Source organism: Protobothrops mucrosquamatus, unplaced genomic scaffold (assembly GCF_001527695.2).
Source record: "Protobothrops mucrosquamatus isolate PMUCROS unplaced genomic scaffold, P.Mucros_1.0 scaffold2458, whole genome shotgun sequence".
Taxonomy (NCBI): domain Eukaryota; kingdom Metazoa; phylum Chordata; class Lepidosauria; order Squamata; family Viperidae; genus Protobothrops; species Protobothrops mucrosquamatus.
This window is the reverse complement of record NW_015388530.1, coordinates 259,623-272,413: the sequence shown is the minus strand read 5'-3', so window position 1 is coordinate 272,413 and position 12,791 is coordinate 259,623. Positions and strand designations below refer to the sequence as shown.

At 42.4% G+C, this 12,791-nt stretch overlaps 1 protein-coding gene across 1 annotated transcript in view; it reads left to right on the top strand.

Moving 5' to 3' along the window:
- Positions 1-271: 271 nt before the first annotated feature.
- Positions 272-12,791, top strand: part of SCFD2 (sec1 family domain containing 2) — a 178,496-nt gene continuing 165,976 nt past the window's right edge. Inside the window, exons 1-2 of the mRNA XM_015825043.1 lie at positions 272-1,127; positions 6,609-6,777. Of these exons, the coding sequence (XP_015680529.1) occupies positions 272-1,127; positions 6,609-6,777 (1,025 nt within the window). The remainder of the gene's footprint in view (positions 1,128-6,608; positions 6,778-12,791) is intronic.

Sequence of the window (12,791 nt, the reverse complement as noted above, 5' to 3'; positions counted from 1 at the left end):
ATATCCTGAGACGGAGCGGAGGGGAGGGGAGGGGAGGAGGATCCCAGATTCCAGCGCGGCTTCTTTTCCGCGGCTGATCCCGGCCAGATCCCGGCCAGATCTCCCCCGGTGGCCCCCAGTCATAAGTTTCCCCAAGCGATTTGGAGGTCGTGGGGCTTCTTCGCCCTGCTTAATCGCCGGGAGGTGCCCGCTTCCTCGGGGATAGGTCGTGTGAACTGCCCCCCTTTGGAGGACTGAAGCGGGGTTTGCAAGGGTTTTTGGGGACGGCGCGATGTGTGCCGCCCCCGCCGGTCCTAAACCCCCAGCTGGGGGGCCGGCTTTCTGCCAGCGAGCCTGGGCGCCGGTGTTGGCGAAGGTGAAGCGGGCGGTGGTGTTCATGGACTCGGCTTGCGCGGAAAGCCTCCACTGGACCTGGGGCGGAATGGGGCAGCTCTTGCAAGCCGGCGCCCTCAACGTCAAGGAGTTCTCCAGCTTCGAGTCCGGGGGTGCCCAGCAACCCAAGGCGGTCTTTGTGGTCAGCACCTTGCTGAAAGGCCGGACGGTGGACACCATTCGCGACATCGTGAGCCTCAGCGGCTTCCAGTACTGCGTGGTTTTCACTGGGGTCAGCCACACGGTCCACTTGCAGGCCTACAACACTCCCGCCACTGGGCCCGAGACTGAAAGCTCCAGCCTGGTGGTCTTCGAACAGTTCGAAGAGAAGCTTTGCCAATGGATGGGCAACATGAACTACACGGCAGAGGTGCACCATGCCGCCTTGTTTCTGGCCCCCGTGGTCGTGCCCCACCTCTTCCTGACGCCTGCCTTTTCCAGGCTTTTCCCTCTGATGGAGGAGGACCTGGCCCAGATCAATCGGGCGCGGCCGGAGAAGAAAAAAATTACTCACCTGAGCGACGTGGACTTCTCCGCTCTGCCTCCCGAGTTGCAGCTTGCCATCAGGTCGCTGGTGTCTGACCTCAACGCCTTCTTTGAGTATCTTGGTGTCCGGGAGGAATGCTTTGCCATCGGACCGCTCAGCAAGATTATTGCAGGGGATCTGGCAAATTTTTCCCAGGCCAAGGTCAGGAGGAAAAACGCACCCAATAAAGCTTCTGTCGTTTTTGTGGATCGGACATTAGATTTGACAGGTAAATAAACCCAGCTGTTTATTTAAAAATACTGTTGAGCTGGCCTAAAGAAAACACTCTTGAATTTCTGACAGCTGACAGCTGAAGAGGTACTACGGGTATGCTCGCTGTTTTTGAGTTATTTGTACAAATATAAAGATGGGATAAAAATAATTAAATCTTTAATGTTTAACATCTTTAATGTTTGCGTTCCAGGAAGAACAGACATTCTCTTCTTTATAGGGCAGTGGTGGCGAACCTTTTAGAGACCGAGTGCCCAAACTGCAACCCAAAACCCACTTATGCATCGTTGAGTGCTGGGTGGGTGTGGCCCATTGGCTGCGCGTGGGCAATTGGGTGGGCGTGGCTGCAGTGGTCATGGCAGACTGGGTGGGACTAAAAAGTTCAGTCAATCAATTCCAACTTTGCAAGATCTTTTTTTTCCCCGCGAGAAGTTGAAATTGACTGATTAAACCTTTTTTTTTTTTTTTTGCACATGGCGGAGGCCTAAAGCGAAAAGGTTTTATAAAACCCAGCTGAAGGCCTAGGACTGGGGCGATGGCGCGCATGCCACAGAGAAGGCTCTGAGTGCTGCCTCTGGCACCCGTGCCATAGGTTTGCCACCACTGTTATAGGGCAACCAGGCAAGTTCTACAAAACATCATTTCCAAAAAGTAATAAAAATAGCGATCTATATCTGGGCATCCAGTCTTAGGACTCCATTAGAAACACAGTTGGATGGCTCTGAGCCTGTGGGCCTTCCAAAAGGGCATGAGCCTCAAGCATTAGATCCAGGCTGCTAGTGGAGTCTCATATGAACGTTTTGAAGGCCGTGAGTGGTTTGTGATATATCTTAGCTCTTGTATTCTACCATGATTGCCTTAAGTGTACATTTCTTTTGTTTTATTTTTAATTGGTTTTGGGGTTCCTTGTAACTTCCTGAAGTTACTGATTTAAGTTGCGTGCTATATGTTTATTTTCTAAATAAATAAATTTGGTAGCTCAACAATTTTGATTGCTTCCTCTCTGAAAAAATAAGTTGGAACTTATTTGCCTATTGTATAATAACCATGCCTTAGTCTTGAATGAAGTAAGAAATGCAATGTCTTCCCTCAATATAGAAAAAGCTTACGATAAGCGTAGCACTTCTCTGTTACATGTAATCTAAATTAACATTTCTCCATCCAAATGAATGGAATATTATCCCTAAGTCATCAAATGTTTGTCCGGCACTAATTTGTTGCCATTAATAATAAGTGAAAGTCAGAACTTTTTAAAATATATATATATATATATATATATAAATTTTATTTATAAATTAGAATAAAGAAATGGCAAACATCTAACTGCACTAAAAAAAAATCCCACATACAATTAACAAAGCAATACTTAAACTGAAAGAAAAAATAATAACTTAAAAGCCATACCATACACTAAATCAGGGGAAGGCAACCTTGGCTCTTTTATGACCTGTGGACTTCAACTCCCAGAATTCCTGAGCCAGCCATGCTGAGGAGAAAGGAAGAGGTTTCCATGCTGAGCCATGCTGGCTCAGGAATTCTGAGAATTGAGTCCACGACTCATAAAAGAGCCAAGGTTGTCTACCCCTACACTAAATAAATAAACTTAAAAGATTATGAAAAAAAATTCAAAACTATGACACAAAACTTCTGTTTACATTACAGGTAGTCCTCAACTTACGACTATAACTGAGCCCAAAATTCCTGTTGCTAAGTGAGACAGTTAAGTTTTGCCCCCATTTTACGATTTTCCTTGCCACAATTGTAAACTGAATTACTGCAGTTGTTAAGTTAGTAACACGGTTTTTATGTGAATATGGCTTCCCCTTTGACTTTGCTTGCGAGAAGGTCGCAAAAGGGGATCTCATGACCCCGGGAGACTGCGACCGCCATAAATACAGGCCAGTTGCCAAGTGTCCCAGTTTTGATCACGTGACCACAGGGGTGCTGCGACAGTCATGTGAAAAAAAGGTTTTAAGTCACTTTTTTCAGTGTTGTCGTAACTTTGAACGGTTACTAAATGAGCTGTTATTAGTCAACTGTTAGACTACCTATTCCTCATAATATGATCGATACAAAATATTATAAAGTATCAAAATCTGTTTCATACTTGCTGGTTCATCCTTTGATTAATAGAAAATATTGATCATACAGTAATGGCCAAAATTGTGGAAACCTTTTAGGAAAAGTGTATTTTTGAGGTTTGATGGCTAATAACACCACTTTTTTGGGGGGGAGTAGTACCATAAAATTATATATCAATGGAAAGATAATTTAACCAAGAATGTATTGCAACAAAGTTTGTTCAATTATCTGTACTGTATTCTATGAAAGGTTATAGCCAAATAACCAGAAAAAGGAAGCACAACTTGCTTAGGTTGATATCAGGCAGCTTTCCTTCATCTGATTGTAGCCAATGAGCATGAGTGTTTAGAGAGTCAATCAGGTGTCATCTTGTTTTGGCAATGAGCCAATCAGATCACAGTAGGATTCAGTTATTGATGTCATGTATTGAAGCTGAGAGGAGGACATTTGTCAGTGTGTTATGTGATCGCTATCAAGTTGGTTGGGGTTTTTTTGGGGGTTCTTTCATTTAGTGAGCTTGTAAAACGTAATAAAATTAAAGTAATGGTGCAAAGAGTTGACTGGTTGCCCAGAAAGCGGTGTAAAATAGTATTATTAAGTAAACAAGGCTACAGTTTTAAAGAAATTAGAAGAAAAATGGGTGGAAACTTAACCAAAGGTGGCATTTCTACTGTACACTTTTCCCAAAAGGTTTCCACAATTTTGGCCACTACTGTATGTTTCTGAAAGCCATTAACATCTGGAATGTCACTATAATATCACTTTCTCGGTATAATTCTTTTAGCCATTCACCATTGCCGTGTCCCAAGGTCACGTGATTCCCTTTTGTGACTTTCTGACAAGCAAAGTCAATGGGAAAACCAGGTTTACTTAACCATGTTACTAAATTAACAGCTGCAGTGGTTCACTTAACAACTGTGGTAAGAAAGGTTGTAAAATGGCATAACTTACTGAACAACTGTCTCACTTAACAACAGGAATTTTGGGCTCAATTGTGGTCGTAAGTTGAGGATTGCATGATACTCTGTACCGCATGATACTCTATAAAATCACATGATTATATCATATGGATCAATGAACCCTCTAATTTCTTATACTTCCAGCAAAGGAAATCTGATGTTCATCTTTCAAAAATACATATTTTTGAAAGTCCAATGCATTTTAAATATAATTGTTGATGAGTCAAAGTTACCCTCACGTCAGTAAATACTATTTAAATCCTCTGGTGAGGCATTAACAGATATTTCTGTCAGAACTTTTTAAATTTTTGATACCGTAATTTACTGCATTAGCAATTTTTGATCTTTGCAATATTGGTCACGGTTTTTAATGCTCTTCTCAAACCAATAATTGACCATGATAGAATGACCAAATTGTTGTGCAGAAATGTCAAAATATGTCTCTTAGATAGCTTAGGGAAGTGGAGCTCTTTAAAAAAGATTAATATGCCATATCTCTGTAATTTTATAGACATTAAATCAAAATAGTGCAAGGAATTATCCTTCCTATATTACAGAAATTGGATCACTTAGTTGGCTACAGGAATCACATCTGACTTTCATACCAGGGTTACTATAAAATTTATACATCAATAGTAAGAATTTCTTGTCATGGGTAAGATGATAAGATATGATAAGATAAGATAAGATAAGATAAGATAACCTTTATTGTCATTTTTTTATGGTGGATACAATGGCACACATCAAAAACGAAATTAAGTTGCCCGCTCTCAAAGTGAAACACATACATGACACACACCTAAACATATTATATACAACATATGTAAGTGCTGCCAATTTCTTTTTTTCATAGATTGTCTCTGGAGACTAAATCAAAAGTTACATGAAATGGAATTTTAAAGCCTTGGGTGGATTTCTCTCTCAAGTGATATAAAATATTTTCTTGATCTTCAGTAGATTTATCTTTCCTAAATCCAGCCTGTTCCAGTGATAAAACACTGTTTTTGTCTAGATGAGGGGCCTGGTAGCATAGTTGCATCTTAAAAAAGAAGATTACCGCCTATAATTTTGATAAGCATTGTCGAGCTACTGTGTCAAATGTAGTTTCCCTCATAAAGTTTGATCCTCCTTCTCAGAAAATATATTTATTCTGGAAACAGTGTGATCAGATGGAGATGATCTTGTTTGTGTTCCATTTTATGCTGTACTGAGGAAGTAAGTTTTAATAATTGTTGTTGCTCAAGTGGTTTGAAAATCCCAATTCAATCAATCTTGTTTGCAGATGATCATCATCTTTTGCTTGTTTCTTATGTAGGATTTTGCATTTGCGTTTGTCCTTTGTGTGTTGTTTTTTCCTTTCCCATTCTTATGGCATGAACTAATTGCTTCCAGCAGTTGTTGGGTTTTTTTGCAGCACTTAAAACGTGAGAGAAGAACAGAGAAATGTTCTCTTAGGTATGCTACTCATGACCTTAGGTATGCTACTCATGAAGGTTAAAAGAGGAGAAGAACGTTGAAAATACTTAATCTCTTCAGGACCATACCAAGGAAAACATACACTTATTACCATATTTCACCAACTCTGCTGCTGAAAACTCTATAAAGATTTTAATTCTGTTTGGAGCAGGTTGGGATTTCATGACTGTCATGACAACTATGGGCCTATATCAACTTATATTTGGATCTAAACATTTATTTGATATTGGCTAGACACTAGATGGCATATGTAGTTAATATCAGGTACAAAGAACCCCTCCACAAAACTGTTAAAATGGTTAAATATCAATATCCATTGTCTAATTCAGGGGTAGGCAACCTTGGCTCTTTTATGACTCGTGGACTTCAACTCCCAGAATTCCTGAGCCAGCATGGCTCAGTTTGGAAACCTCTCCCTTTCCCCTCAGCATGGCCGGCTCAGGAATTCTGGGAGTTGAAGTCCACGAGTCATAAAAGAGCCAAGGTTGCCTACCCCTGGTCTAATTCATAAATAAATCAATTAAATTCGTCAATAAATGAAACAGACAGAAGAAGATCCCATTTCTAGGGTCTCTCCAGCTCCGATCTCTGATACTCTGAAAGTAAATCTGGCCTTGGGATGGGGGAAGATGGAGAAATAGCAATTTGAGCCTAAAAAGTAGAAAGCTTGAAAAAAAAAACCTAAAATAATCCCATGTCAGTTTTCCTGGGATATAAGATGGAACAAAGAGAAGCTCTGCCAGACTTTCAAAATTCTTTTATTCTTTCCTCTGAGATTTATTGTTTTATTTTTTCATATTTTATTTGCTCCTACAGCGGGATTGTTTTTTAAAAAGCCATTTCTAAAATGATTTCTTTTGTAATCAGTTGAGATCAGATTATTAGTTAGGAAATATTCCACTACACGAGAGAGATATGTGACTATTTTTCATTGGGGTGATTTTTGTTTTGTGTTTTCCCAGGAGCTGTTGGGCATCATGGTGACAACTTAGCAGAGAAGATTCTCTCTATACTTCCCAAGTTACCAGGTCATACAACTGATGTGATGGTCAACATGGTGGAGCTCACAAGCCTGCACGCTAATGAGAAGAGTTGCGATATTATAGCTCCTGGCTGCTTGGCACAACCAACGTAAGAATGAATCTGTTTGAAATGTGGAGTGGGGTTGGCAATGGAGGAGAAGGGAGGATTATGGGGATATCCGAAGTTAATCCCGATTCAAAACTCTTTTATTGTAGCATGAGAAATAAGTTTTATATGCAGATTCCCTTGCTAATTGAAACCTCAAATGCATGCATCCGCGTTGGGATTCTGACTCTACATTATGCATTTGTTTGCTAGAGATTTCTTGTTTCAAGTATGGGATTGATCATGTAATAATTTGAACATTGCTTTGGGAAACAGTTCTTAAAATGCCACGGACAAACAATCCAAAAGTAGACTAATTCATGTTAGCTCTTGATATTTCTCCCTTGTTCTGTTAACTTTCTGCCTTACCTCCCCATCAGGAGGAGTTTTAACTCTTTGCTTATTTTTGTAGAATGTAAGCAGGTTACCACTCCGGCACATAAGTTTACACAGTTCTGTCTAAATAGGCTGGGAAGAATCCTATAGCTGGAATCTGGAGCTGTACTAGCAGTTGCAGGCTTGCATAAACAATAAACAGTGCTTAGTTAGATGCTCCAGTTGTCTGATGCATAATGGTAGTTCATAGGTGCACTGAGTTCTGAAATCATGCTCGCTGTGATGCTTTTTGCTTTTTTTTATTAAAAGAGAAAAGTTGCAGGAAAAGCAAGCTCAACCAAATGCAAATATTAGATGAGGATGAGGGTGATACGAATTTGTGAGAACAGTGTCTGTTCAGACTGGCTGGGATAACTGGGCGTTGAAAGATATTGGACGTTTAGGACAATCAGATACGGTAACAAATAAGGCAGGTGTCAACGCTGCAAATACTGTATATTCTTGCTTTGACAATATGCAGAACTGTCTGGTATTTTTATAGTTAAACCAGGCAACAGGGGAAAAGGGAGGAGAATAAGGATAGCCCGGGAAAAAGAAACCGGAAGTAAATCACATCTTCCAAGTTGATTGGAAGATGTGAACCATGACTCCAAAATAAGGGGGGGGGGGAGAAATGCTTAGAACAGTGGTTCTCAACCTTTTTAATGCCGCAACCCCAACCGGTCGTAAGTCGAGGACTAAACCGGTCATAAGTCGAGGACTAAACCGGTCGTAAGTCGAGGATTAAACCAGTCGTAAGTCAAGGACTACCCAACCGGTCGTAAGTCGAGGACTTTCCCTGCCCGGGAGCGCCGCACATGCGTGGTTCCGCCCCCTGCGCCGGCCGAGGGGTAGCTGGCAAGCGGCAGAGACAGAGCAGGCCGACCACCAGCTGGCCCAGCCCAAGGGAGGTAAGGCACCCGCCAAAAAAGGGGAAAAAAATGGCGGACAAAAAAAATGGCGGACAGCCTTGCTTGGCGACCCCCATGAAATGGTCGATCGACCCCAAATGGGGTCCCGACCCACAGGTTGAGAACCACTGGCTTAGAATGTATATGCGTAACGGAAGAGAAGCCAGACCTAAGCATTTCCACCATGCTGTACTGACGTCTCTGTAACCTTAATAAATGCTTTTAGGAAAAAATATGCCTGAAAGTCCTTTTAAGTGTTTCGTTAATCAGACACATGACAGCAGGAATATTGTCATATTTCTAATTGTAGCTAGAAGTACTGCTGAAATGTTCTTCAAGGAGAAATTAGTTACAAGCAGACTGGGTTTGTTTGAAAAACTATTTTAAAATGCCTTTCTTCTTTAGACAGAACTGTTTTTAACCCTGACCTCAATAACCAGCCAATGCAGTGTTGGAAGCTACTAATTAAGTAGCTATGAAATAATATGATGGTAGCAAAATTGGGCACAGTGGCTCAGCGGTTAAAGACACTGAGCTTGTCAGCTTGAGAGTTGATAGTCCAGGTTCGCGATCCACGCTCCGCGCAATGGGGGAGTTCCCATTCCTTGCCCCCACCTCCTGCTCACCTACCAGTTCAAAAGCATGCAAATGCAAGTAGATTAATAGGTACCACTTCAGTGGGAAGGTAACAACAGCATTCTGTGCGCCTTTGGTGCATAGCCATGCTGGTCACATGACCATGGAATTAGTCTTTGGACAGTGTTAGCTCCGTTGGCCAAGAAATGGAGAGGAGCACTTAGATCAGGGGTAGGCAACCTTGGCTCTTTTATGATTCGTGGACTTCAACTCCCAGAATTCCTGAGCCAGCCATGCTGAGGGGAAAGGGAGAGGTTTCCAAGCTGAGCCATGCTGGCTCAGGAATTCTGGGAGTTGAAGTCCACAAGTCATAAAAGAGCCAAGGTTGCCTACCCCTGCTGTAGACAATAAGAAATTTTAGATATGAAAATACAGCAAGCCAAGTGACATTTTCAAGCAGTGAACTAAAGACACTTACCACCACCATATGGAAACTGCTTTTGGACATTGTGCTTGAGGTGGAAAAACATGAAACTGACTTTGGGTTTTGCTGATTAGATAGGTTTGTTGTTATAGAAATGTCTAGGGCAGGGGTAGGCAACCTTGGCTCTTTTATGACTGGTGGACTTCAACTCCCAGAATTCCTGAGCCAGCATGGCTCAGCTTGGAAACCTCTCCCTTTCCCCTCAGCATGGCTGGCTCAGGAATTCTGGGAGTTGAAGTCCACAAGTCATAAAAGAGCCAAGGTTGCCTACCCCTGACCTAGAGTCAGACACGACTGACAGGGAAACTTTTACCCTTAGCAAAATTGACAATCTATCCTACATTGGTGGTCTGTTCCAAAGTACTACTGAGTCAAAATGTGGAAGATCATAACACTAAATCAAAAACAAACCTACCATACAATAGTTCAGCATGCCCTTCCTTTGATCCTCGCTATTATTCTGTTTGCCATTGTTCCTGTAGGACACACAGATGGTCAACATGTGGCACTCTTAACGTTCGTGAACTCCAGTTTCTATTAGTCTAACTCAGCATGGTTAGGGACAGAATGGATTGCAATACTAAATCATTTGGGGGAACAGTTCTGCTCTTAGGTCTTCAGAGTTACTTGCACATACTTTTTATGGAATAATCAACCCAAGCAATACAAAGGCCAGGATCTACTTTTACTGTTAGAATCTCTTTGTGTGTTTTCAGATTTATTTATTTATTTATTTTATCCCATAAAGCACATACTGACTTTTGGGGGTATTCTCTGGCTTACTCAGTTTTCCAAGGTGCATTAGCAGTAATGTTCCAACCCATTTTCTGAGACAAGGTTGAACATCTGGTATCTACCCTTTCCAAGTAGAGCTATAATTGGCATTGAATGATCCTAATTTTGCTAGTATGTGAAATTAAAGTTACTGTCACTTTGCTTTTAATCATTTGCTTTACTTTGCTAAGTCTTTTTTTCTTTGCAATCGGTACCAAGATTGACCTTTTCCATTGTGTTGACCGGTGTGTTCCTCCTCCTCCTCCTCCTCCTCCTCCTCCTCCTCCTTCTTCTTCTTCTTCTTCTTCTTCCTTCTTCTCCTCCTCCTCCTCCTTCTTCTGCCATATCCGTTATCGGACGTTGACGATCATGTTGGCGATCCTACTTTTATCAGCAGCCGCACGAAAAAGTGCTGCTGAGTTTTGTCCAAACCAATCCCTTAGATTTTGAAGCCATGATGTTCTTCTTCTGCCTGGGCCTCGTTTGCCTTCAATCTTTTTCCTGGAGGATTAAATGGAGTATGCTGTATTTTTCTGGGGGTGTGTTGCTTAGTATGGTACAGTGCATTTCTGTATTTGACGCAGACTCCTACGTGCCCTAATCCCCTTGCATTGTTAGCTGACGTTTACGTTAAAACATTACTGCAACTACAAAGAGGAGACTTCTTTTTTCTCTTTCTTACGGTTACACTCAATAAAGACAAATTTTAGCCAGTCTCTTGGTAGAAACCTCAAGAGTTAAAAATCTGAATTAGGACTGTTTCCAAAGAACGTTGCAAAAAGGCCCTTTTGTAATGGTTCTTAGCCGGGCTTTTTCCCCTCATAGAACGCCCAGAACGGAGTTCCAGCACCTTTTTTGGATGGAACCTCGTAGGGTAGGCAAGGCAGATTGTATGACATGTGTGAGTTCCAGCACTTTTTTTTTTTTTTTTTTTACAAAAACAGCACTGGTTCTTAGTATCTCCCCTGTTCTCTTGTGACTTGAACCTCTGAATTCATCCTGATTCTGCAGAATCTTTGCTCTGGCTGAAGCAGCTATTAATTCTGACCAGTGTTTATCGCCTTGAAGCTTTTGGTTTTTAATTTTTGCCCTGCTAAATGTCTCTCGAAAGCAAAAAAGAAAACAGAAAAAGGATGTGCCTTTTTTGTCTCATTTTTGAAGAGGCTTGGTGAGATATGCAACCTTCCACGTAGTTCTTTAAACGCAGATCCCAATTTGCAAGTCACGGGACATAAGAGTAACTGTCATGAAGGCAGAAAAGTCTTTTTTGAAGTCAGTTACACAAGAGGAGAGATTGAAGAGGGAGCAACAGAACCTCAACTCATTTCCAGCTGGATTGACCATAGTTTACTAAAGAAATTATAAAGGCACTAAAGTTCATTTTCTTGTTTAATTGTAATTAGGCTGCTTCTTTGTTCTCGCTTTGCTTTTAATTCACCGCAAGTACTGTATATTAGTTCTGTTCTCTTACTCTTACTGAGTATATACGTTTAAACACATGTGTGTTTTTATTAGATTTCTACCTTTCTGTGTGAATTCCAGGAGCTTATATAATGCTTCCTCTTTCAATATTATGTCTATAACAATTCTGTGAAATTGTGAACGTAAAGATAAAACCAGAAACTTGTCTTTTGAATTTAATGGGAAAAGACTTGGAAAAAGACATTTGAACTTCGATGTTATATATATCTTGGCGGCAGGAAGATTGCTCTATGCACGAAAATGGAAGGACGCTTCATTCCCCACAATGGAGGAATGGCTGCAAAAGCTGATGGAGTTAGCAGAGAGGGCTAAATTGACTGCTTTGATAAAAGAAAAGAAAAAAACCACAATTACTTTTGTTTCTACTTGGAAACCGCTTCTGGACTTTGTGCTTGAGGTGGGGAAAAAAATGAAACTTTGATTTTGGGTTTTACCGATTAGATAGATTCGTTGATAGAGAAATGGCTAGTTTATCTTACTATGAAAAATAAAAAAGTTGAAGTTTGATGTTACCATCTTATTTTACTGCGTCAAAGGAAGTCGGACGTCAACACCTTTTCTTTCTTTTTCCCTTTTCTGCACTCTTCCCCTATCTTTCCTACTATTTGGTGTTTGTATTTTTTGCATTTTATACTATAAACCAGTGGTGGCGAACCTATGGCACGCGTGCCAGAGGCGGCACTCAGAGCCCTCTCTGTGGGCACGCACGCCATGCCCCAGAGATGGCAACCGTCGCTCTTCAACCAGTTGCCCACTCACTCGCCGAGGTCCCACGTGGCCGGATGCATCCCAGCACGACTGGTTTCCCTCCCCCCGTCCCATCCCTCCTGGCCTTGCATGCTCTCCTTTTCCCGTGCACGACCCACTGCATCGCCTCCTCAGCTGTCGGCCGGCAGTCCAGCTCAGAGGCGGGTTCTCTGAGCTGCTGGCAGCCGGCTGCGGAGCCCCAGAGAGCACCGGTCGAGGAGCTGGCAGGCTGTGGCTGCTGACGGACAACGTCGGCCCCCATGCACTCGCTGGCCTCTGTGTGCGGGGGGCGATGATGTCAGGCAGCAGCCACCCCGGCCCCTGCCTCGCCTTGCCCTGTGACAATGGCACCCCTGCCCTGCCTCAGCTTACCCCGCAGGACGAGCCTCCTGCCCACCGTCCCACCTGCCAGAGACCCCCTGGATCTCCCCAACCCTGCCCGGCCCCCACAGGCATCCCTGCCCACGAGCAACATTGAGGTGACCTTGCCCACCTTGGTCACACCCACCCAGTCTGCCATGACCACCATAGCCACACCCACCCAGTGGGCCACGCCCACCTGGCACCTGGTGATAAATAGGTGGGTTTTGGGTTGCAGTTTAGACATTTGGTCTCTAAAAGGTTTGCCATCACTGCTATAAACAAATAAAAGAGTAAAAAAAATAAAG